Source organism: Sphaeramia orbicularis, chromosome 7 (assembly GCF_902148855.1).
Source record: "Sphaeramia orbicularis chromosome 7, fSphaOr1.1, whole genome shotgun sequence".
Taxonomy (NCBI): domain Eukaryota; kingdom Metazoa; phylum Chordata; class Actinopteri; order Kurtiformes; family Apogonidae; genus Sphaeramia; species Sphaeramia orbicularis.
The window spans coordinates 12808798-12835821 of NC_043963.1; the positions used below are offsets into that span (position 1 = coordinate 12808798).

Consider the following 27024-nt stretch of genomic DNA (forward strand, 5'->3'; position numbering starts at 1 on the left):
TGGCCCCTCTGACCACCACTAAACATTCATACACCAGTGTGGGTGGCACTGGAGGCAAGGAGGGTGAAGTGTCTTGCCCAAAGACACAACGGACTGACTAGGACAGAGCGGGATTCGATTCGGGTCGCCAACCCTTCGGTTATTGGACGACCTGCTCTACCACCTGAGCCATGGCCCCCCATAGTAAAGACGGTTTTAATAGTTTTCCTGTAAAGTCAGGAGGACATAAGTTTTTACTTCTTCCTACTCCTTTTCGAGCATGTATAATTTCATTTCATTTGTTTTATTTATATTTTTATTTATTTATTTATTTAGTTGTTTGTTTGCTTATCAATCCTTTTTGAACCAGCACTTATATTTTGTTGGTTGATTCTTGTTTTGGTTTCACAGTTTACATGCTCAAAATAAAGATTTCATTCAAAGTTGCTAACAAACAAACAAACAAACAAACATGCAAACACACAAACAAACAAACAAACAAACACACATGCAAAGAAACAAACACACAAAGCAAAGTGATCCCAATACCTCCTGGCAGAGGTAAAAATTACTGACCAATATAGTAACATGTAAGGAGTAAAAGCTAGAATATTTACCTTATTAAAGTAAATATTGCCGCATATTAATGAATAAAATATCAAGTTGGACACACAGTAAACCTTCAAGCACAGATTACAAGTATCTGAGTACATTCCACAACTTGCTTCCATTGCACAATGATCTCCTCCATTACTTCAGGTGCCATTCATCAGCACAGACACATGAGCATCTACCGGAGGGGGGGGAGTGGGCGTGACCCCGGGTCTCTCCAACCTCCTCATCTCCCAGTGTGTCCTGTAGAAGTCGGACTGACTCGGACATGACTGGGTTTCTTCTTCCCTTCCTCCACACACACTCATCCTTGTAACGCACCCTTTGCAGCTGCAGCCAAGTTCTATGAAGGAATAAGGAGTTGGTATATCAGTGTGTGAATCTGCAACAGGTAGGATTTGTGGCGTGGCTGTCGTAAATATAAACCAGGCTGCGTGATAAACACCTTCGGATCCGTTATTTGACGCGTGGACTGAGTGAGATGAGCTGCGCACGGACATCTGCACAGAAGTTAATGGATTTCCGCTCGATGCTTGTGGGAGATTAATTTAATTCAAGAAGTGCGCTCCATCCCTATCAGGCTATGATTCATTTTGGGATTATCTGAAATGGCGAGGACACCATCCATCCACGGAAAAAGAATGATGCGTTTCAGAATACTGGCTTTAATGCTTCTGCAAGGTGGGTTTTTACGCATGCAGGACGCACGACGCATCCAACTTTCACTCCGACTTTTTTTTTTTTTATTTACTTATTTGTTTCATGTGTTTATATCTGTCTCCATGCAATAAAAAAGGTGTTTTGAGGTGCGATGCAGGGGCCATTTCCGAGGTCAAAGCAGGAGTTGTGTCCGACAGCAGCAGCAGCAGCAGCAGTGGCAGCAGGGGTTTTGGCTTCGGGGGATCTGCGGGTTTACAGTGGTCTAAAACAATGGAGACAAAATCCAGACCAAAGCGCTGCACCTGCTATTCCTACATGGATAGAGAGTGTGTCTACTACTGCCACTTGGACATCATCTGGATCAATACACCTGAGTAAGACCTTTTCAATCAATTTTTTTTTTTACGCGCATCCAAATATCGCTACTAGGCTACTGTTGCGTAATGATCCAAACTTTTACGCACTAACTTGTTCTGTTTAGGTTGGAAGTTACAGTGCCAATTATAACCCGTTGCAAATACAGGTTGTCATCTCTTTGCTTAGCACAAATCAAGTGGAATAGTTTAGAAAGTACACCTTATTCACTCCCTGGAATTGTTCCCCTGAGGCGCCAGACATGGTTCAAGTATTAACAAGCCCCAGTGAAACAAACCAGGCCTGGAGGGTCCCAGTTCCACAACAGAGACGTGCAGGTCAATGCATGAGTAGTGCCTGTTTTAATCCTCTGTCCTCATTTGATCGTTGTGTTTCAAGTAGTTTAACGTATAGTATAGAGCAGGGGATGTCAAACATATGGTCCACGGGCCAAAACCGGCCGGACACGTTGTACAATTCGGCCGTGGGATGAATTTAACCCTTTTATGCATGAATTGTGAGAACCTTAGCCAAGATTTTTTTTTCTTCTGTGTTTTTATTCCTCCTTAGGCATAAAAAAAAACAAAAACCAAAAAAACAATGCGATCGAGTTTCTTTTCTATGGAATTCTAAAAATATCCATGCATTTAATTTTTGAAGTAAAGAAAAACCCAATTTAAAACCCAATATCAGAAATGAATTAAAAACAATGAAATAAAAACATTTTTAAGGCTGTTAGTCTAATGTCTGCTAACATTTTAACATATTCTAATGCTAGTAATTACTCACTTCATGGAGATAATATGAAAAAAAAACAAAAAAAAACTTCTTGTCTAACAAATAACAATTGATTTACACTAAAACATGTTACTGCAGATCATGTTTATTAAGATCAGTAAAGTTACAGTAATGGGATGAATGTCAGGGTATGAGATACTAGTGTCCACTGTGTTGGCTGATATGGAACTAAAACAACAAATCCCATGAATATGCAAGAGAAAAGCTGGAGAAGAACTGTCCACTGTAGTGACCTATGCATGAAAGGGTTAAGAAATGCAAAAATGACACTGAAGGGATGTTAAAGTCATTTAAGTTTAGGTCCAATTCGATCTTAAAAGTGTCTCAAGTGGGTCCGATCAGTAAAATACTAGCATAATTTATTCGGAGTGTCATGATTTTGAGTTTGCCTTTTATTGTGTTGTGTTGTTTTCTGTGTTTTAGTTTCATAGATAGATAGATAGATAGATAGATAGATAGATAGATAGATAGATAGATAGATAGATAGATAGATAGATAGATAGATAGATAGATAGATAGATAGATAGATAGATAGATAGATAGATAGATAGATAGATAGATAGATAGATAGATAGGGGTCAAAACATGGTATTCGAAATCTCTCTGACGGGACATTTCACAGACAATTTGACAGATTAGTGTTGCTAAATGACCCATATTTTTACCTTTAAATTCATTTTTGCTTTAGTCGGACCATAAGGGATTATCTAAAACAAAGAATTATTTTATGTTGAAATAAATGTTGGAATGGCAATCAATTTAAGTTTGCTCTCAGACGGGACATTACCATGTTTTGACCCATATAGATAGATAGATAGATAGATAGATAGATAGATAGATAGATAGATAGATAGATAGATAGATAGATAGATAGATAGATAGATAGATGAGTCAAACGAGACAAAGAGAAAAACAGTAAGAACAGCATCTTTTATCCCTATTATTTATAACAATTTTCCTTTTTTTCTGCCAAGAATGCATCACCACGTTGCTCCTCTTTGCTGAACAGTTAAATAAAGGTTCCACAAAGAGACATTTAGCAGATTATTATTATTATTATTTTTTTTTTTTTTTTTTTTTTGTATTTTTATGTTAAAATGTGAATTGAAAGTGGAATGAAAAATGTTTGTCGTGGTCCTTCAGTGACAGATGTAAACAGAAACGTGGTGATGAATTGTTCTGTGCAGCAAATTTACTACTGTACAAAACAAGAAAAATATGTTTAATTGTATGAAACGTGCATCATCGGAAGCAATAATAGGTGTGATAGATAGATAGATAGATAGATAGATAGATAGATAGATAGATAGATAGATAGATAGATAGATAGATAGATAGATAGATAGATAGATACTTTAATCATCCCAAAGGCAGTATTAAAAACAAGTTAAAAACAAGTTATATAGTAAACACTAAGTACTACACAATAGTAAAGTATTAAACAATAGTACTAGTATTACAACAGTACTACAAAATTAGTAAAAACACAATTTTAAATTTCCACGATGAGTCAGTTCAAAGGAGACTGTTGTGTTATGAAAGTCTGGGCAAAGGATATAGTGCAATGTGAACAATGTGTGTGTGTGTGTGTGTGTCGTACAATCCAGGAACATGAGTGTTTGTATTAACTACTCCTACTTAACCTCCTTAGACCCAGCTATTGGTTTTCTGTCCACATTTGTGGACAAGAGTTTCACAACTTTATACAAAAGAAAAAGAAAACTGTCCACCACAAAGGACATTCCATAAAAATGTTAAAAAACTGCATCTGAAAAAACTGTCGCATTGTGGTGTTTCCATTATAGGCACTTATTTAATAAAAAAACAAAAAAAGCATGGACTTTGCTGACATTTCCTGGGTCTCAGGAGGTTAACTGTGTTTGTGGAGAAGTCAGGAAAAAAAAAAAGGGTTTCGGGTCATTCATAGTCACTGAAAACTGTATTCCAAGAGGCTGTTTTAGGGGATACGATTAGAGTTTGCTGCATCTTTTTTTTTTTTTTTTTCCAGTTGTATCCTGCTGTTGTGCCCTTCTGCTTTGTCTGTCAAAGCACTTTGTAAACTCAGTTTTTAAAAGTGCTATATGAATAAAAGCTATTATTATTATTATTATTATTATTATTATTATTATTATTATTATTATTATTATGTGTAAAGTGTAGAACTACTTGAAAATGTTTACATTTATAAGCTATCGTTTCACAAAAAATGTGAATAACCTGAACAAATATGAACAACCTGAAATGTCTTTGGAGAAGTATGTGCAATTTTTTTTTTTTTTTGGGAATTCCAGTTTTTATTGGAGTTTTCACTGGGTATATGACGATCATACAATGTTGCTTAATGTTATCAAACAGGGCTTTTATACATAAATGAAAAGTATAAAAAATGCTACAAAGCATGGAATAGTATGTGCAATTTTACCAATATTGTGCCTGTTACTAAATGTTTTGTGTATTTGTAGATCCACTGTGATCTGTAAGTTGTAATGCACATGTGTAAATGATAAACTGAGGCAGAATATTGTTAAAATTACACGTATGCTACTTTAAATTTTAGGTTGTTCATGTTATTCACATTTTTTAAAGGATAGTTTGTAGATGTAAAGACTTTCATCATGTAATTCTACTTTTTTCACTCTAAAACATAGAGATAACTTTGGAGTTTATATCATTTACAGGTTATTATGGTATTATTTACTGGTCCGACCCACTTCAAATTACCCTGAACTATGAGTTTGACACCCTTGATATAGATGATACTATCTAAAGCCAAAGGTTGTCTTTAATATTTCAATAGATATTTAATTTTCACTTTCACCTGCTGATTTGAAAAGTTATAGCCTAAAGCCAGTCTATTTACGATTCAGCTATTAAAGTTAATGCTCCACCTTTGGCTCAGGAAAATAAACTCAAAGGTGTGAATTAGTGACTGGAGGCGCTTTTTTTGGTTTGTTTGTTTTTTTGTTCTTTTTCAATAGTACAGATCCTATTCAAATGACTGCATTTCCAATGTGACATGAATTAATAGTAAAATACATATTAAATGCACAGCATGCAGCGTCAAACACTTGCAGAAAAGCACAATGAAACACGATCCTGCTCGGTAAATGTGGATAAAAGTGTCTGTGTGATGTTTCTGTCGCTCGTTGACATGTTATAATCAAAGCCAGCAGCTGAAATGATACTTATCAGATGAGCAGCGGTTGGTAGGCTTTAATCTGTAAATTTGAAGCTGTCAAGTGTAACAGTGGGTTGGGAATGAAGGTGTTATTACTGAAAACAGCAGATGTGACTCAGTCCAGAGTTCGGTTTGATTTAACCATGTCCGGAACAAGTACTACTACAACATACTCAACTAGCATTTTACCAAATTCACACTTCATGTTTACATTTAATGATATGTTTCATTTACATCAATGCCTTAAAATATCATTTGCAGCATGTTCTGATTTCGAGGAGGTGGTTTGCTTCACCACATTTAAACTATATATTAAAACCCTTGGCAAGACAGTTGTAGCGCATTCTTTCTTCTTCTGTTTTCTGGTGCCAAAACTGCTGTTGGCTGTTTCAGGTAAACAGTACACTTTATTACTGCTTAGCAAGTTGGGACAAATTGACATTTTTATAGTTACTGGAGTTGTGGAATAACCATGACATAAAAATCAGTCATTTTTTTTCAGGAGTGTAAGCTTACATTTTAGGCAACGTTGCATCACAGAGGTGACAACCGCTGCCAAAAAGTGGGTTGAATAAGAAAAACCTCATTTTGATAATAAAAAAAAAGGCTCCAGCATGCTGCCCTGAGGTGCACTTTCATTATATCCCCTAAAGCCGCTTCTCGGAATACAGTTTTCAGTGGCTATGAATAACCTGAAACCCCTTTTTTTTTTCCTCTGACTTCTCCACAAACACAATTAATGTCCAGAGACCCAGGAAATGTCAGCAAAGTACCTGCTTTTTTTGTTTTGGTAACACTTTATAATAAGTACACACTATGAAGCATTAGTTAAGCATTAACAAATACTGAATTCATTATTTATAAAGCATATTTCTGACATGAATATTCATTAGTATATGGTTTATAAGCACAGTTATTAATGTTTTACTCATCATTAATAAGTACATTAGTTAAGCATTAATAAATACTGAATTAATCATTTATAAAGCATATTTCTGACATGAATACTCATTAGTACAGGTGTGTCAAACATGCGGCCCGGGGGCCAAATCCGGCCGCCAAAGGGTTGAATCTGGCCTGTGGGATGAATTTGTGAAATACAAAAATTACACTGTAAATATTAACAATCAAGGATGTTAAAATAATTTTAGGTCAATTAATTCTAAAGTGGATCAGACCAGTAAAATACTATCATAATAAACTATAAATAATGAAAATTGCAAATTTGTCTCTTTGCTTTAGTGTAAAAAATGTAAAATTACACAAAAATGTTCACATTTATAGACTAGTCCTTTACAAAAAAAAAAAGTGAATATCTGAAATGTCTTAAGAGAAATATATGGAATTTTAATAATATTCTCCCTGTTATTTAATGTTTGGTGTATTTGTAGATCCACTGTGATCTCTAAGTTGTGATTCATGTGTATAAATGATAAACTAAGACGTAATATTGTTAACAGTGCACTTATTTTACTAAAGAATTTTCAGGTTGTTCATATTTGTTCATGTTATGTTCAAGTACAATTTGTAGATGCAAACATTTTAATTACGGAATTTTATATTTTTGCGCGTATTGTAGGATTTTTTAGCATAATTAAGTGTATTTTTGCGTGTCTTGTAGGATATTTAAGCATATTTAAGTGGATTTTTCATTTTAAGGAATTTACTTTTTTCACTCAAAAGTTCTTATCCTATTGTTTATATTATTTTACTGGTCCGGCCCACTTTATATCATAATAGGCTAGATGTGGCCCCTGAACTAAAATGAGTTTGACACCCCTGCATTAGAATATGGTTTATAAGCACAGTTATTTTACTCATCATTCATTATCATAATCATTCGTCATTCAATCATGCAGTTTGTTTTAATAATCCCATGTGCTTTGTCTTTCCTTTGTTAGAATAACTGAGACTTTTGTGAGTCTTTAGATATTGCCAACCTTTAAATCTCATTTGTAAATACTTTATATGTCATAGATCGTCCACACTTTAGATGAGCTCACACCATATACTTAATTATGAGTAGTAAGTGCTTTATAACTACCTGAAATAATGAATTCCTGTATTAATAACTGTTTATAGGACATCTATCAGAAAATAAATGTATGAGTCAGTATAAAATACCCACTAACATATTCACTAACCATTAGTACATATCTGAATAGTGTATGTGCGAGCATAAATGCACATCATAACTGGTTTGTAAGTGATGCAATACTAAATGTTTAAAATGCTGAATCTGTAATTTATAAAGTTTGAAAATTCAATCATTGAGCAGATTGTAGATGAGCTTATTAATGATGAGTAAAACCATTATAACTGTGCTTATAAACCATATACTAATGAGTATTCATGTCAGAAATATATTTTATAAATGATGAATTCAGTATTTGTTAATGCTTAACTAATGTGTTTATTAATAATGAGTTAAACTTTTATAACTGTACTTATAAACCATATATTAATGAGTGTTCATGTCAAAAATATGCTTTATAAATGATGAATTCAGTATTTGTTAATGCTTAACTAATGTGTTTATTAATAATGAGTTAAACTTTTATAACTGTGCTTATAAACCATATATTAATGAATGTTCATGTCAGAAATATGCTTTATAAATGATGAATTCAGTATTTGTTAATGCTTAACTAATGTGTTTATTAATAATGAGTTAAACTTTTATAACTGTGCTTATAAACCATATATTAATGAGTGTTCATGTCAAAAATATGCTTTATAAATGATGAATTCAGTATTTGTTAATGCTTAACTAATAGGTTTATTAATAATGAGTTAAACTTTTATAACTGTGCTTATAAACCATATATTAATGAGTATTCATGTCAAAAATATGCTTTATAAATGATGAATTAAGTATTTGTTAATGCTTAACTAATGCTTCATAGTGTGCACTTATTATAAAGTGTTACATTTGTTTTTTTGTTTTTTGTTTTTTTTTATTAAATAAGTGCCTGCATTGGAAACATCATGATGCGACAGTTTTTTCAGATACAGTTTTTTTTGTTTAATTTTTATGGAATGTCCTTTGTGGTGGACAGTTTTCTTTTCTTTTTTTTTGTATAAAGTTGTGAAACTCTTGTCCACAAATATGGACAGAAAACCCATAGGTGGGTCTTAGGAGGTTAAACTACCTCAAGTTCAGTACAATGTTATGTAAGTATACAGTAGAAGAGACATTCCTTTTGGCATCAGACACTTTTAGGAGACAGCCAGAAAAAGAAAAACACACATATTGTCTTTAGGAAGCGGACCTCACAGATAGATTTTCGCTGTAGAATTTGCTTTCACAGTCGGGTCGGTGCGTGTCAAGCTGTGCACAAATCCTACCTGGATATGTTAAAGTGTTTTGGAACAGACTGTGCTTCCTGTTTTGCCCTTTAGGCTCTCTGCTCCTAAAGCCACAAATACTTAAGATTAACTCGTCTATTGATCGTCCAAAAATAAATGAAAGAATAACAATAAAAAAAATGGCATTTATTAAAGCACTTTTCATTCGGCGGAATCTCAAAGTGCTACTGAGAGAAGATGAAGAAGAAGAAGAAGAAGAAGAAGAAGGAGGGAGAGGAGTAAATGGAAAAAAGTCAAGTATTGCCAACCTGACACTCTTGTGTGAGCGGTGGTATCCAGATGGCAGCTGCAGGTTCGAACAGTCAGACGTGATCTATGGAAGCCAGAATTCAGGTTTATACGAGTCGATTTCTGTGGCTGTTTTCCATTTTCTATTCCCTCTGGCTATAGCTACAACAGGAGGTGTATGCTGAGTTTGGTGTAGTATAGATTATTTGCATTTTATCTACAATTACAGGGCATTTCTTTAAATTTAGCACAACATGCAGGAGATGTTAGAAGCAAAAGTGGAACATACAAATAACTCCTTGTCAAAAAAAAATCATAAAAATCACAGAGAAGAACTCAAATAATAAGTGATAAAAACATCTGTCATAAAATATGAATATAAATGATGGTAATAACGATGACAGTAACATATTTAATGTAGAAGATAGTACATGTGGGATCATTATTAACAATCAAAGTGGGTACTGATATATTGATTATAACAATATTATAATGTGCTATACACTTTACGTTTACTGAGAGGAAGCAGCTAAAGCAATATATGATTATGAATTGGGGGGTTAATGTACATACATTACATTCTTTTTGTGTTTTTTTTTTTAACTTTATTTAACCAGGAAAACCTCATTGAGATTAAGAATCTCTTTTTCAAGAGTGTCCTGGCCATTTGTATGCTTGAAAAAAAAGAGCAATCAATCAATCAATATAGGCATCAATATCGCATAAGAGAGGAAAAAAGAAGAAAAAAAGCAACTTAAATGGATAGAATCTTATAAGATAGAAACAATACAAGCAAAATATATGATAAATCTTAATTGTTCACTGGGTAGAATCCTTAGAATAATGTATTTTTGGAATTAGATTAATGTAATTGTTGATTGAAGTGGTTGGGGGAAATTGTTCCACTGACATGGATATTGATATTTCAGTGAAAGTCGATCAATGGTCTGGTAGTAAAAAGACAGTAAAAGTCTTTAGATAGTCTTGTGAAAGGAAAAAAAAAAAAAGTTCTGGGAATGAACATATTTACACATGAAGACCCTTGACTGGTAAACATTAAAAATGGATAAAGTGACAAGAGGAGCAGATGATTCCTGTTTGACATATCACCTTTTACAACAGCATATGATGATAAGAGCACATGAAATGAATAAAAAGAAATGAAATTCACAGGTATTATCATGCCGTTTTCCTCAGTCAATGCTGTGCGGCTGCAAAAATAATAATATTAAAGAATACACTTTAAAAAAAGGGGTGTCTAAGTACAAGATAAAAACACTAAATATGAGGAAAAAAGTACTTAAAACAAATTAAATATCTGTCCATGCAGCAAGATAATTTCACTTGACGAAATTTCTTGAGTTAAGATTGATAAGAAATTAACTCTTAAAGGAGTGATGTTTTGCTTTTTTTTTAAAATGGAATTAACAATTTTCAAACATTTCCCTGTGATCTATATAAACTGTAAATGCTCTGCTTGGGTCTGAATTCTTCATGAATGGACTCTACGCACAGCCTTACTACTTCCTGAACTTCAGGTGAGTCCTTTATTTCCTGTCTTTCATTATTGGACACACTGATTAATCCAGGTGTGCCTAATTAATCAGTAGTCACAACATGAAGTAGCAGACACACCTGGATTAATCAGTGTGTCCAAAAATGAAAGACAGGACCCACCTGAAGTTCAGGAAGTAGTGAGGCTGTGCGTAGAGTCCATTCAAGTCCACAGGTCCATCTTCAACCCTAGTTCTGACTAATGACATGAGGAGGTGGTTTTGAGCGCTGGCCCTTTAAATGAACATAACCCCGCCCCCTCCAGGTTGTTGAACCACTTGTGTTCCTTAATACAACCAACAACTGAACATTTTAGGTCGTTTGGACATAATTTCAGTTTTTAACTACAAGCGCTGCTGCTGATAAACAATTATGGCATATTCTGTTGTACTTTTGCTTAATTTAAGATTTTTTTTTTTTTTTGCTTAATTCAAGCAAAAAATTGGCCAATGGAACAAATGAAAATTATCTTGGTAAGATTTCTTGAAATAAGATTTTCAAGTTCTATTGTCTAAAAATAAGTTCATATATCTCACTGAAAAGTTCCTCTTAGACGATTATGTCTTATTTTAAGTGTGATGAGATATTTTAATGAGAAATGACAAAAATACACTTGGTAAGACTTGGATTTTTACAGTGTATGTGCAAATGTCGTGACGTAACAAGTTATAAACGTAACAAATTAATAAATGAACCAAAGACTAATAAAAGTGGGTTTAGCAAAATATGACCCCGTTAAAACAAGATAAATTATCTAACACTTCTAAATCTAAGTTTTGTTTTGTTTTTTATCTTGGTACACTGCAAAAATCCAAATCTTACCAAATGTATTTTTCTCATTTCTAGTCAAAATATCTCACACTTAAAATAAGGCATAATCACCTAAAGAGCAACTTTTCAGTGAAATATAAGAGCTTATTTTTAGACAATAGATCTTGAACATCTTAATTATTTATTGTTCCATTGGCAGATTTTTTATTTTTTTTTTGCTTAATTCAAGCAAAAAAAAAAAAAAAAAAAAATCTTGACTTCAGCAAAAAAATCTGCCAATGGAACAAGTGAAAATTATCTTGGTAAGATTTCTTGAAATAAGATTTTCCAGATCTATTGTCTAAAAATAAGTTCTTATATCTCACTGAAAAGTTACTCTTTTGGTGATTTGTGTTATTTTAAGTGTGGTGAGATATTTTGACTAGAAATGAGAAAAATACACTTGGATTTTAGCAGTGTATGTGCAAATGTCGTGACATAACAAGTTATAAACGTAACAAATTAGGGTTCAAATTCAAACTTTTTGATCTATTAGGGTCCAAATACACAAATAAATGAACCAACGACTAACAAAAGTGGGTTTAGATAAATATGACCCCTTTAAAACCAGATAAATTATCTAACACTTTTAAATCTAAGTTTTGTCTTGTTTTTGTTTGTTTTTTTTTTATCTTGGTACACTGCAAAAATCCAAATCTTACCAAGTGTAATTTTCTCATTTCTAGTCAATTAGTCAATTAGTCAATTCTTAAAACAAGATTTTTTTTGCTTAATTCAAGCAAAACATCTGCCAATGGAACAAGTGAAAATTATCTTGGTAATTTTTCTTGAAACTAGAAGCACTCGGAGAGCGCAGACCTCCGTCAAGGCTGATCAGTGGCCCCCCCATGTGGCCCCCCCACCCCCGATCACCACCAAAATTTAATCATTTCTTCCTTATCCCATTTCCAACAAACCCTGAAAATTTCATCCAAATCTGTCCATAACTTTTTGAGTTATGTTGCACACTAACGGACAGACAAACAAACAAACAAACAAACAAACAGACAGACAGACAGACAGACAGACAGACAGACAGACAAACAAACCCTGGCAAAAACATAACCTCCTTGGCGGAGGTAATAAGATTTTCCAGATGTATTGTCTAAAAATAAGTTCTTATATCTCACTGAAAAGTTACTCTTTAGGTGATTATGTCTTATTTTAAGTGTAATGAGATATTTTCACTAGAAATGAGAAAAATACACTTGGTAAGATTTGGATTTTTGCAGTGTATGTGCAAATGTTGTGTATAAACGTCACAAATGAAGAAGGAATTAAAACAGGTTGTAGAAATCCACTTGATTTTTGCTGGAATGAATATAAAGATAGCTTTGTAGCACCTGGAGGGTTCAAATTCAAACTTTATGAACTACAGGGTGAGTCAGAAAAAACACTCTTTTCATTTAAAGAAATTGTACCACTGAAATGGAAATGCTTATTTTTCTTTTGATCATACAGTCATATTGATGTGGTTATTGAGCATGTCTGGCGATTGAATCATTGATTTATGGCATAGCATAACAGAGGGAATGTCCATTGTTTATTGTGCACTGAAATATCTGCCAACACAGTTTATGCCACCGTGAATGAAATTGAAATTGTCAACCATTACAGCATGTTTACTCGCCATCAAAATGTTTTGTCTCAACGAAGTCGTCCGGCACGACCTTCAACCTGGCTACCATTCAGATTGATGCAAATCTGTGCTCGTTGTCGCATCTCTAACACAGCTCTTCTCGCCATTTGTGTTCGTCGTAGGGCTTGGATTTCAGCCGTGATGCGATTTCGGAGTTCCTGAAGAGTTTGTGGAACAGTCTGATACACACGGTTTTTAAGATACCCCCATAAGAAAAAATCAAGGGGGGTCAAGTCCGGGGATCTAGGTGGCCACTCTCTCTCCTGACCCAAACAGACAACTCGATGAGGAAATAATACCTGCAATCGCTGTGGTCTTGCCATGATGAAAACTCCCTGGGCACTGTCATGTAGGCCTATGTCCTGAGTGTGAAAGCAAAGCCCCGACTCCTGTAATTGTTGTCAATTTCAAGTTTGTTCACTGTGGCATACATTGTGTTGGCAGGTATTTCAGTGCCCAATAAACAATGGACCTTCTCTCTCTTATGCAACGCAATAAATCTATGACTACATCACCAGACATGCTCAGTAACCACATCAATATGACTGTATGGTCAAAAGAAAAATCAGTGTTTCCGTTTTAGCAGTACAATTTCTTTAAATGGAAAGAGCGTTTTTTCTGACTCACCCTGTATTAGGGTCCAAACACACAAATAAATGAACCACAGACTGATAAAAGTGGGTTTAGCAAAGTATGTCCCCTTTAAAACACTTGTAAATCCTTTTTTTTTTTTTTTTAAATCTTGGTAAGAACTAAATAACCTGCAGTGTATTTTCCCAGTTCTCTCTGTAAAGCTCCCACCCCCTCATATATTTCTGAAGTGTCCTGTTTTGTTTGTGCCTTCCCAGACGTACGGTGCCCTATGGAATGTCGAGCTACCAGGGATCCCAGCGGATCAGACGAGCTGTAGGGAGGCAAAATGAGAGGGCGAAGAGTCAGCGCTGCCTCTGTGCTGTGGTCGACGCAGACCCAGAGTGCACTGATTTTTGTCTGTCAAGGTCAGTTCAGTTTTCTTCTTGTCAAAGCTGCACTGTGTATTTAAACTATTTTGAAGCGTGCCCACACTTTAGTCTGAGTCTGACGTATGTTTCAGTTGAATGCACACAAATTTGAAAGCATACAGTAAAATGTTCCACAAATTCATCTTGTACTTCTGGTAGGTTTTTGACACGAAACGTTGTTGACAAGCTCAGAGGGGCTGAGGAGGAGGCAACAGAGGAGCTTTTACTTAAGTACTGAACTTAACCCTTTATAGGTCACTCCTGGGGCGCCGCTACCAATTCTGGGTGTGATTTGTCAAAAAAACAGAGGTGGTGGTGATGGGGTTTGTTTTGTTTTGTTTTGTTTTTTTGTCAGAATGTGGGGGGGGGGGGGGCAGTTATATACATGGGGGTGCGGTCCATAACTAACGTAACTAATGCAGGCGTGAAACGATAGTGACACTTAACACACTTTTAACGTCCAACTTTATTCCTCTATTATACAGCGGATCTTACATGAAATTTTCACAATTTCTAACCCAAGGATCTCAAACAAGGTTCCAATCCAGCCCATGGGGTGAATTTGCAAAGTGAAAAAATTCCACAGTCAAGGCTGTGGAACTCATTTTAGTTCAGGTTCCACATACAGACCAATATGATCTACAGTCAAATAATAATAGCAGAATAACCTACAAAACATAATGACTCCATATGTTCTTCTCGGTTTGAAGTAAAAAAAAAATTTACATTATGTCTACAAATAATACAAACTTCAATTTTTGTCTTTGTTTTAGTGCAAAAAATAACATTAAATTCTGAAAATATTTATATTTACAAACTATCCTGTAACAATAAAATGTGAATTACCTGAACAAATAGGAACAACCTGAAATGTCTACAGAAAGTTAAGCACAATTTTAACAATTTTCTGCCTGTTACTCAGTGTTTAGTGTCTTTGTAGATCCGATCCATAATGAACATGTATCAATGACAAGATGAGGCATAATATTGTTAAAATTGCACTTATTTTTCTTAAGAAATTTCAGTTTTTTTCAGATTATTCACATCTTTTTTGTTTGGATAGTTTAGAGAAGTAAGTATTTTCATAATTTAATGGGATTTTTTTGCACTAAAACAAAGACAAAAATTTGGAGTTGTCATTGTTTCTAGCAGGGGTGTCAAACTCATTTTAGTTCAGGTTCCACATACAGACCAATATGATCTACAGTCAAATAATAATAGCAGAATAACCTACAAAAAATAATGACTCCATATTTTCTTCTCGGTTTGAAGTAAAAAAAAAATTACATTATGTCTACAAATAATACCAACTTCAATTTTTTGTCTTTGTTTTAGTGCAAAAAAATCCCATTAAATTCTGAAAATATTTATATTTACAAACTATCCTGTAACAATAAAATGTGAATTACCTGAACAAATATGAATAACCTGAAATGTCTAAAGAAAATTAAGCACAATTTTAACTATTTTCTGCCTGTTACTCAGTGTTTAGTGTCTTTGTAGATTCGATCCATAATGAACATGTATCAATGACAAGATGAGGCATAAAATTGTTAAAATTGCACTTATTTTCTTAAGAAATTTCAGTTTTTTTCAGGTTATTCACATCTTTTTTGTTTGGATAGTTTATAAAAGTAAGTATTTTCATAATTTAATGGGATTTTTTTGCACTAAAACAAAGACAAAAATTTGGAGTTGTCATTGTTTCTAGCAGGGGTGTCAAACTCATTTTAGTTCAGGTTCCACATACAGACCAATATGATCTACAGTCAAATAATAATAGCAGAATAACCTACAAAACATAATGACTCCATATTTTCTTCTCGGTTTGAAGTAAAAAAAAAATTACATTATGTCTACAAATAATACCAACTTCAATTTTTTGTCTTTGTTTTAGTGCAAAAAATAACATTAAATTCTGAAAATATTTATATTTACAAACTATCCTGTAACAATAAAATGTGAATTACCTGAACAAATATGAATAACCTGAAATGTCTAAAGAAAATTAAGCACAATTTTAACTATTTTCTGCCTGTTACTCAGTGTTTAGTGTCTTTGTAGATTCGATCCATAATGAACATGTATCAATGACAAGATGAGGCATAAAATTGTTAAAATTGCACTTATTTTTCTTAAGAAATTTCAGTTTTTTTCAGGTTATTCACATCTTTTTTGTTTGGATAGTTTATAAAAGTAAGTATTTTCATAATTTAATGGGATTTTTTTGCACTAAAACAAAGACAAAAATTTGGAGTTGTCATTGTTTCTAGCAGGGGTGTCAAACTCATTTTAGTTCAGGTTCCACATACAGACCAATATGATCTACAGTCAAATAATAATAGCAGAATAACCTACAAAAAATAATGACTCCATATTTTCTTCTCGGTTTGAAGTAAAAAAAAAATTTACATTATGTCTACAAATAATACAAACTTCAATTTTTGTCTTTGTTTTAGTGCAAAAAATAACATTAAATTATGAAAATGTTTATATTTACAAACTATCCTGTAACAATAAAATGTGAATTACCTGAACAAATATGAACAACCTGAAATGTCTAAAGAAAATTAAGCACAATTTTAACTATTTTCTGCCTGTTACTCAGTGTTTAGTGTCTTTGTAGATTCGATCCATAATGAACATGTATCAATGACAAGATGAGGCATAAAATTGTTAAAATTGCACTTATTTTTCTTAAGAAATTTCAGTTTTTTTTCAGGTTATTCACATCTTTTTTGTTTGGATAGTTTAGAAAAGTAAGTATTTTCATAATTTAATGGGATTTTTTTGCACTAAAACAAAGACAAAAATTTGGAGTTGTCATTGTTTCTAGCAGGGGTGTCAAACTCATTTTAGTTCAGGGGCCACATTCAGCCCAATTTGATCTCAAACGGGCCACACCATTAAAATAATGGCATATAACATTTTTAACAATTTTCTGCCTGTTACTCAGTGCTTAGTGTCTTTGTGGATCCGATCCATAAGGCACATGTAGAAATGATAAGTTGAGGCATAATAATGTTAAAATTGCACTAAATTTTCTTAATTTTTTAATTTAAATTTCAGGTTTTTTTAGGTTATTCACTTTTTTTTTTTGGGATAGTTTATAAAAGTAAGTACTTTCATGGAGTTGTCATTTATTTATAGGTTATCATCCTGTTTAACCCTGACCATATTTTCAGGGGAAAAACGCCTAAAAAGACATACCCAAAGTAAATGAAGAATTACTTATAATACTTATAATAATAAGGTTCATATGGATGTTCTTGGTGTCTATGGACATTTAGAGACCTCACAGAATCTATTCCCATTGTCTAAAATATTGTATCTATTACTATGCCTGAGTAAACAGTAACAAACTAAAAGAGAAATTAGAATTTTTTATCCTCGCCTGTTTTTTTTTCGGCTGGATTGCCGATGATATGCATAAATTAATTGTTCGTGTCGGAGATTTTTAATAGCGTATATTTCACCCCACAAAGATTAAAAATCATGTTTGAACATTAAAGTTTGCACTAAAATACACTTTTGATGTACTTTTATTAATATTAGGGTCTAAGCTTTGAGCAAAAGTTGAAAATAAACATCCATTGTCCTGATTTATTATATTTTTATAGTAGATGAATATTAATATAATTTTTTCAGCCCACCAGCGGGCTGATAGGGCTAAAGGGGTTATGCTATTATTTTACCGGTCCGGCCCACTGGAGATCAAATTGGGCTGAATGTGGCCTCTGAAAGAAAATGAGTTTGAGACCCCTGTTCTAACCTGTATCCACTGGACACACAAAGGCTGGGCCCCATGAATTTGTCACGTTTACCCCCCTTTACAGCGCCCCAGTGCATGAAGACATTCGCGAATTCTTAGACTGCCAACAGTTTGGTTCAGGTGAACGTTAGTGCCAGTAATGTAGGATATACAGGGTGGGGAAGCAAAATTTACAATATTTTGAGGCAGGGATTGGAAGACAGTGTATGACCAGTTAGTTTATTGAAAGTCATGAGAATTTATTTGCCACAAGAAAATTGACATAATGGAAAATGTTTTTATTCTATGTGTCCTCCTTCTTTCTCAATAACTGCCTTCACACGCTTCCTGAAACTTGCGCAAGTGTTCCTCAAATATTCGGGTGACAACTTCTCCCATTCTTCTTTAATAGTATCTTCCAGACTTTCTCGTAATAGTTTTGCTCATAGTCATTCTCTTCTTTCCATTATAAACAGTCTTTATGGACACTCCAACTATTTTTGAAATCTCCTTTGGTGTGACGAGTGCATTCAGCAAATCACACACTCTTTGACGTTTGCTTTCCTGATTACTCATATGGGCAAAAGTTTGTGAAAAGGTATGGATAATAGTGTTAGGTATGATTATGACATCAATATATGTTTGGTTTCAAAACAATTGACGTAGTGCCTGCTGAGAAAAAACAACTAAATGTTCATTGTAAATTTTGCTTCCCCACCCTGTAGGTGGAAGAAAACTGTTACAACCTGCCTGTTATTTCAGTTGGTTGGTCCCCCCAAGGATGAAATTCATTGAGCAGAAGTAGGGATGTAAAAACCAGAGGGAGGGTTGATCCCTACCATCCCCCCCAAGAAATTACACCGTGCCCTTCATAAAGGAGGAGTGCGATCCATAACTGACGTAACTTACGCTGTTGCAAAATGAAAATGAAACTTTACATTCTTTCAACGTGCGACTCCCGACTTCTATTCCTCTACTATACAGTGGACCTTGCACGAAATTTTCACTTCTTCTAACCCAGGGCTGTCAAACTCATTTTAGTTCAGGGGCCACATTCTCCCCAATTTGATCTCCAGTGGGCCAGACCAGTAAAATAACAGTAGAAAAAGTTAAATTATATTATGATCAGGTTTACATCTACAAAGTTTCCTTAAAAATCTGAAGAACATGAAAAACTTGAATTATCTTAAGAAAAACAAGTGCAATTTTAACAATATTCCATCTCTGTTTATCAGTTTATCATTTACACACGTTCGTTACAATCGCACAAAACATTTAGTAACAGGCAGAATATTGGTAAAATTGCATTTATTTTTCTTAAGACATTTCCATTTGTTCATATTTGTTCAGGTTATTCACATTTTTTGTAAAAGTATAGTTTGGTAATGTAAACATTCTCATGTAATTTTACTTTTTTCACACCAAAATAGAGAAAGAGAAAATTTGGGGTTGTCATTATTTGTAGGTTATTGTGATAATATTTTACTGGTCTGACCCACTTGGAATTTAATCGGACTGTATGTGTCTGTATGTGGAACCTGAATTAAAATGATTTTGACTCCATTGATTGTTAATATCTTCAGTGTAATTTTTGCATTTCACAAATTCATCCCGCGGGCCAGATTGGACCCTTTGGAGGGCCAGATTTGGCCCCCGGGCTGCATGTTTGACACCTGTGTTCTAACCTGTATCCACTGGACCCCCCCCCCTCCACTGCTCTATGGGGCCCCCCCATAAATGCTGGGCCCCATGAATTTATCATGTTTACCCCCCCCCCCTTAACGGCACCCCAGGGTCAGTCATAGAAATACTCTGAAATTCAAAATTCTACCTTAGTGTGTTATTGGAGGACATAACACGCCCTGTTTGAAAATCTTTAGGAAAAAAAAAAGCTTCTCTGATTGGGAATTGAACCTGAGTCTTCTGCATTGCATTCAGATATATTCGGAATGTCCAGTGTGACTCAAATGCATTGGCAGAGATGTTCAGAGTCATTCTGCAGATGGGCTAATTGTGTAAAAATTTTTAATCAGATTAATCATGATGATGGATTAATCTGCATCAGAAATCAGAAATATCATGTATTTAATGAGTGGCTGTTTATCTGCACAATCTGGCATCATTTATTACTCTTATACCGCAAATGGTGCTCAGTACTGTCTGAAACAGCTTTTTAAATGTAGGTTTGTCACTGGCATGAGTTTTTTCACCACCAGTGACGTGAATATAGTGTATATAAATGGTTGAGTCTAAATTTATTTTAGTTCCTACGTTCCCTGAAGGCAACATGAGCGGGGAGGGTCCCTAAGTTTTTTGTTAAGCTGTCACTCATGATTCCACGCCCCTCTCAGTTGAGGCCACGCCCTCCATGCCACATCAGGACCAAAAGTTGAACAAGCGAAAAAAAAGATTTGAAAGCAAAACAAAAGATCTGAATCTGAAAAAATAAGATTTGAAACCGTAAAAAATATAAGATCTGAACCAGAAAAGATAAAACATGCAACTGAAAAAAAATCAAACCTCAAATTTATAAAAAAAAATGTATATATGAAAGTGAAAAAAATAAAAATAGATAATTTATTCAAAAAAATTACTGAAGTGAATCAAAATTATATTTAACCTGAAAAAACTTTTCATACACTTATTTTTAATTGGAATACATTGTTGTATTTTTCAAAATTCAAGATCAAAACTTAAATTTTGAGTTTCAAATTTTATTTTTTCATGTACAAAACTTATGGCCCCGAATCGGCTCCATACAATTGTATTAATTTCTAAAGGATGACGTGTTTCATTATGGTTTTAGAAACATCTCCCCTGTCTTAAATGTAGTAAATTCCTCAAAAACCATCTTGGATTTGTTGGAAAATGCACCATTATAGACCTGAAACGGAATGTTTTTCTGAGCTCATGAAAGTTGAGAAGTACATGGTTCTCACATAACACCAACACTACAAACATATGATCTCATAGAATATGATGCATTACTGTAGATAATTATACATTTTGAATTAAAATATTGAAAAGTCTACAATTATAATGCTTTATTTAATGTATTTAATATTAACACAGTGTTATTTACAACTTGTGGTGGTCCATACTGATATAGGTAAATTACAAATAAATAGTCATTTCTTTTTAAATGTGACAAATTGAATACATTTTCAAATATTTTAGATATAATTTTATGTGTAAAATTTGAGCTATATTTTTATGTCTGAGGCATGGCTATGGTGTAAAAAAGTACAATCAATTATTTTTTCTACAAGTGGTATTTTAAAAAGGATAATACTGCAAAAAATCTAAATCTTACCAAGTGTATTTTTCTCATTTCTAGTCCAAATATCTCATCACACTTAAAATAAGACATAATCACCTAAAGAGGAACTTTTCACTGAGATATAAGAACTTATTTTTAGGCAATAGATCTTGAAAATCTTATTTCAATAAATCTTATCAAGATCATTTTCACTTGTTCCATCGGCAGATTTTTTTGCTTGAATTAAGCAAAAAAAAAATCTTGAATTAAGCAAGTGGTAGATATTATATAAAAAATAAATAAATAAATAAATAAATAAAAAACACCTGAAGAGAAGGGAAATCAAGGAAATGCCCTTACAATATTAGTGAAATCTGAGAGAAAGATGAAAAAGTCATCAGATTCAATTTAGGCCAAACTCCAGAGAAAATCTGGATTTTTCGTCTAAAAACTGACGAAAAAGTTCAGTTTTCAGAGCTCCTGCTGTTACCTTTATGTCTTAAATTGATCATCCATGTCCCATGCTGTTCCTTCTCTGCTCTGTTCAACAAAGGTTTCATCTGAAGCCCCACAGAGGAAAAATCAGTCTTTTTCCAAACTACTTTTTTCCCCCTTATAAACTGCATTTACTTAATAATACATGGAACAAAAAAGCAGTTTTTCATAGAAGAACTGATAAAAAATACTGAGCAAATCTCATAAACAGAAGGAAAATCAAGGAAACGTCACAATATTAGTGAAATCTGATCAGAGAAAGTTCATACAGTAATAATCATAAGATTTAAGTCACCCTGAAGTCAAGAAAAATATGGGTGTTTGATTTTTTTTTTTTTTTTTGGCTTAATTCAAGCAAAAAAATCTGCCAATGGAACAAGTGAAAATTATCTGGGTAAGATTTCTTGAAATAAGATTTTCCAGATCTATTGTCTAAAAATAAGTTCTTATATCTCACTGAAAAGTTCCTCTTTAGGTGATTTTGTCTTATTTTAATTGTGATGAGATATTTTGACTAGAAATGAGAAACCATTTTACTAAATGTGGAACTCTTACCTGTGGTGTTGTTTTTAGTCATATTGTTAAAATAAGGGCCTTTGTCAGCATCCTGTCATAAAAATACTTTTATTAGTGTTGTCAAAATTTAATACTTTATATAAAATCAAAATATTACTGAGTGTATTTTTCTCATTTCTCATCAAAATATCTCATCACACTTAAAATAAGACATAGTCACCTAAACAGTAACTTTTCAGTGAGATATAAGAACTTATTTTTAGATAATAGATCTTGAAAATCTTATGTTAAGAAATCTTACTAAGATAATTTTCACTTGTTCCATTGGCAGATTTTTTTTTTTTTTTAGCTAAATTCAACTTTTTTTTGTTGTTGTTGTTGTTGCTTAATTCAAGCAAAAAAATCTGCCAATGGAACAAGTGAAAATAATCTTGGTAAGATTTATTGAAATAAGATTTTCCAGATCTATTGTCTAAAAATCAGTTCTTATATCTCACTGAAAAGTTACTCTTTAGGTGATTATGTCTTATTTTAAGTGTGATGAGATATTTTGACTAGAAATGAGAAACATACACCTGGAAAGGTTTGTATTTTTTGCAGTGCAGTTCCATAATAATAAAGATCTTTAACTAAAAAATGAGCCCACTTGATAAATAATGTGTGCAAATGTACTTTTTCACGTTGATGTTCACTTCCTTTTACTTGTAGTGTTGTTTTCGGTCATATTGTTAAATAAAGGCCTTTGTCGGCATCCTGTCATAAAAATACTTTCATTAGTCTTGTCAAATGTAATACCTTATATAAAATGTGTTTTACTTGTTCACTGCAAAAATCTAAATCTTACCAAGTGTATTTTTATACACTAGTTTATATTCTAGTCAAATATCTCATCTCATTTAAAATAAGACATAATCACCTAAAGAGGAACTTTTCAGTGAGAAATAAGAACTTATTTTTAGACAATAGATCTGGAAAATCTTATTTCAAGAAGTCTTACCAAGATCATTTTCCCTTTTTCCATTGGCAGATTTTTTTTGCTTAATTCAAGATGTGTGTGGGTTTTGTTTTTTTTTATAATTTCTACCACCTGCTTAATTCAAGATTTTTTTTGCTTTATTCAAGCAAAAAAATCTACCAAAGGAAAAAGTGAAAATTATCTGGGTAAGACTTCTTGAAATAAGATTTTCCAGATCTATTGTCTAAAAATAAGTTCTTATATCTCACTGAAAAGTTACTCTTTGGGTGATTTGTGTTAATTTAAGTGTGGTGAGATATTTTGACTAGAAATGAGAAAAATACACTTGGATTTTAGCAGTGTATGTGCAAATGTTGTGACGTAACTATCTTTAGATCTTTAGCTAAAAAATGAGCCCACTTGATAAATAATGTGTGCAAATTTACTTTGTCAAGTTGATGTTCACTTTCACTTGATCAGACCCGTTTACTAAATGTGGAACTCTTACCTTTAGTGTTGTTTTCAGTCATATTGTTAAAATAAGGGCCTTTGTCGGCATCCCGTCATAAAAATACTTTTATTAGTCTCGTCAAAATTTAATACCTTATATAAAATGTGTTTTACTTGTTGAAGTTCTGTGGGGATCCTTACTGAGCAGTCCTATATTCTGCCAGGTCATAGATATAGACAATAAAATGAGTGAAGCGTTGCAGAGACGGAAAAAAAAAAAGAAACATTAAGTAGAAAGAAATCCATTGTTTGGAAATCCAGTATGAAATGACTATGATTAATGTTTAATGTTCTCTTCGAAGGCCGCTGCAGAGTCCTCCATCCAGGAGTCTCCACAGAGTCCTTGGTCCAGGATGACGGTCTTCTGCTTCTTGGCCTTCTGCTTCTTTTCGCGGGTTAACGGACCCCCCCCCCCCCCCCTTCCTCTTTGGCTACTTCACTCTCCGATTGGCATACTCGCCCCAGGTACTCTCACATTCAAGGAAAGATCTTTGGAGTTCGACATTGCCGACATTCCTCACCATCATAATTCTTGGAGCAAGTTCCATCAGGCCAGGTGGTTCCAAGAGCTCTTCAGCAAATTTGATACAGATCCCTGGAGGCTATCACTCTGTTGTTCCCCCCCTGAACGCAGCATGAGGATTACTTTCACTGCCATATAATAGTCAATGACTTTGCTTCTGACAGGCTTAATCAGGCAAACCCTTTGTATTCATACTCAGTTACTGCGTGTTGCGGACTATACCTGATTCTGAATGTTTTCCGAAACAATGACGAGCATGTATCTGACTTTTAACGGACCAACCGGCACGTTTCTGTCAAAGTCTAGGAGTGTATAAAGGAGCCGTGGAAAGACATGGAGAGTAGGAGCGAGGCATGATGAAATGTGTTGTCTTCAAGCAGATAAAGACACACACTTTTCACTATCTGTGGTACGGGGTATACTATTATTGCTTTTGTTTATTAAATTAAAGTCATAAAGGTAAGCGCACACACTTTTGACAGCTCATTTACACCAATTATTTGAGCACATGTAGCATTTTGTAAGTAAAATATAATCGACAGACTAACTATGTACACGATGCATGTGATCGTTTGTGTCAAATCTAAACCTGAAACGTCTATTAATGGGGTTACAAAATTGGATAAATACATCCTGAGTTCAGACAAGTCTGAGCTCGATCAGATCATTGGGACTTCAGAAAAGTGTCAAAAATATGCATAACATTGCAAACAACATCTAATGTGGCATTGGATTGGTTACATGAGGACTTTTAATGCAGAGGTGTGAACTGGAACATGATCAGACTGTCTATATATGCCCTTAAACTAAATGAAGCAACCGAAAACAGTCAACTTGTCCAGTCTTGAAGGTTCAGCGTGTAAGACTTGTGGGCATTCAATTGCAGAAACAGAATTTAATTTTTATAATTATGTTTTAATTAGTGTACCATGACCTGAAAGTGTTCCCCACAGTCAGACTAGTTCTTAACCCTATAACGCTGAACATATCATATTTGATACATGAGTTTTGAAGCCCTCTACATGATAAGTGTGATATTTTTTTTGTCTTGAAATACCTGATGTATACAATTATACACATGCAATACACAGATAATCCTCCAGGGGGAAGGATTTCATTCACCAGAGGCCTTTCCAGTGACACTACAAGACTGTCAGTGGGTACGGTTACAAGATGTTTTTTTAAATCTGATTTATTTTTCCAGAAGAAATTAATTCGGAACTAAAGTATTTTCTCTTCTGTTTATATTGAAATGTTAAACCCGAATAAAGGTTTACATGAGGTATTAATAAGGTAGATAAGTGAGTAAAAGGGTTTGCGCTGCAGTGCTCACGTTACCTTGTTCTTGCAGTCCTTCCTTTACCGTTTTAGCTTTGCATTAGTTTTTATTTCCAAGATTTTATTAGTACAGTAAGTCACATCACCATGATTTGAGCCTCAATTTGTGATCATATTGACCCCAGTGGACTGAAGTAATGATTAGGGAGAACTGAATTTCACAAAATCACTCATAAAATGCTACAAATCACCTCTAAAAGCCTGGCTACGTCTGACCAGAGGAATGAAGCCATTATGCTAAGCTAGGCTAAGCTAAGCTAATGGAAGGGCTGCGAGAACAAGGCAATCGGTGCACTGCAGTGCAAACTGATTTGCCCACTTATCAAACTCATTAGTGCATGACAAATGAATTAATAAAAAAACAGGTGATGAACTCTTCCTTCAGGGTTTTCCAGGCTGGTAGAGCCCATCAGAATAGCCCACTGGAACGGTTTGGGTTGACTAGACTGCATTGCATATTCTTCCGCCAGCGCAGAATGTGTGCGTCATCGTGACAGGACAAGACAACGAGCATGTGCAGAATGGAAGGAATAAAGTCCAAACGGAATAAAGGGTTTACATGTCTGAGGAATAATTTAGTTCGGAATAAAAAGGGGATTAAACTAGTGACTTTATTCGGATTTAAATTTATTCCGCACTATTCTTTTTCAACTGGAATAAGGTGTTTACATGGGCATCTTAAATAGGATCTAACATTTATTCAGATTAAACCAGGAATAAAAGTTGTCATGGAAACGCACGGATTAATGAGGAAGGAGGAAGAACTTTGACAGTTTTGAAAAGGCTTGACCAATTTGTTAGACATGTTTGTGTTATATTATGTTTTTGTTTGTTCAAAATTAATAATATTTGAGAATTGAGACCCAATGTTTCAAATATAATACGAAATTGAAACTCAAACATGGAAATTGATATTTGAAAAAAAAAAAAAATCTTTTTGGCTGTTCAGAAGATAAAGAAAATGAAAGAAAATAAAGGCCCCAGTTTCAAAGAACTGGAATTTTCTGTCAATAATTTAATGGTTCAGGCTTTACAGGGTTGAGATCTGAAGTTAATTTTCTCCCAATGAGGGACAATTGATGAGAATTTTAGTGGAATCAAGGTAAGCAATGATCCTTTGGGTCATTGTCATAAACATGCAGTCACGCACAGATCATCTGCTAGCTTCACACCTCATTTGTATATTATATGATTTGTCAAATTTGTCAAAATAATATTTATGCTTGAAAAACAAAAGGGCAAAAAACACTTGCAAAAAGTGATGCAAAAGTACAATAACCACAAAGAAGTCCAAGTGGCAAAAATAACAGGTGGTGCCAGGCACAACAAACCCCACCCCTCGCATATATAGTATCTTATTTTAGCATTGATCTAACTGATGTCATCATGTCTATGCATGTGCTGATGTCAGTATATCAGTTGCCTCTATATATGTGGCAAGTTTGAAATAAATTGAAACAAAATTTATGTTTTTATAGACACTAGCGGTATTGTA

At 33.9% G+C, this 27024-nt stretch overlaps 1 protein-coding gene across 1 annotated transcript; it reads left to right on the top strand.

Moving 5' to 3' along the window:
• Nucleotides 1-858: 858 nt before the first annotated feature.
• edn3b (endothelin 3b) lies at nucleotides 859-25245 on the top strand. Its single transcript, XM_030137957.1, has 4 exons — nucleotides 859-1272; nucleotides 1388-1625; nucleotides 14030-14179; nucleotides 23971-25245. The coding sequence occupies exons 1-4, from the start codon at nucleotides 1200-1202 to the stop codon at nucleotides 24023-24025; spliced, it is 516 nt and encodes a 171-aa protein (XP_029993817.1). The 5' UTR covers nucleotides 859-1199; the 3' UTR covers nucleotides 24026-25245.
• Nucleotides 25246-27024: the final 1779 nt, after the last annotated feature.

Bases quoted from the DNA above. Each gene is read 5' to 3' on its own strand.
- edn3b (XM_030137957.1), top strand. From the start codon at position 1,200: ATGGCGAGGACACCATCCATCCACGGAAAAAGAATGATGCGTTTCAGA. The intron at 1,626-14,029 runs GTAAGACCTTTT...GTGCCTTCCCAG, and splicing joins ATCTGGATCAATACACCTGA to ACGTACGGTGCCCTATGGAA. The intron at 14,180-23,970 runs GTCAGTTCAGTT...TTCTCTTCGAAG, and splicing joins ACTGATTTTTGTCTGTCAAG to GCCGCTGCAGAGTCCTCCAT.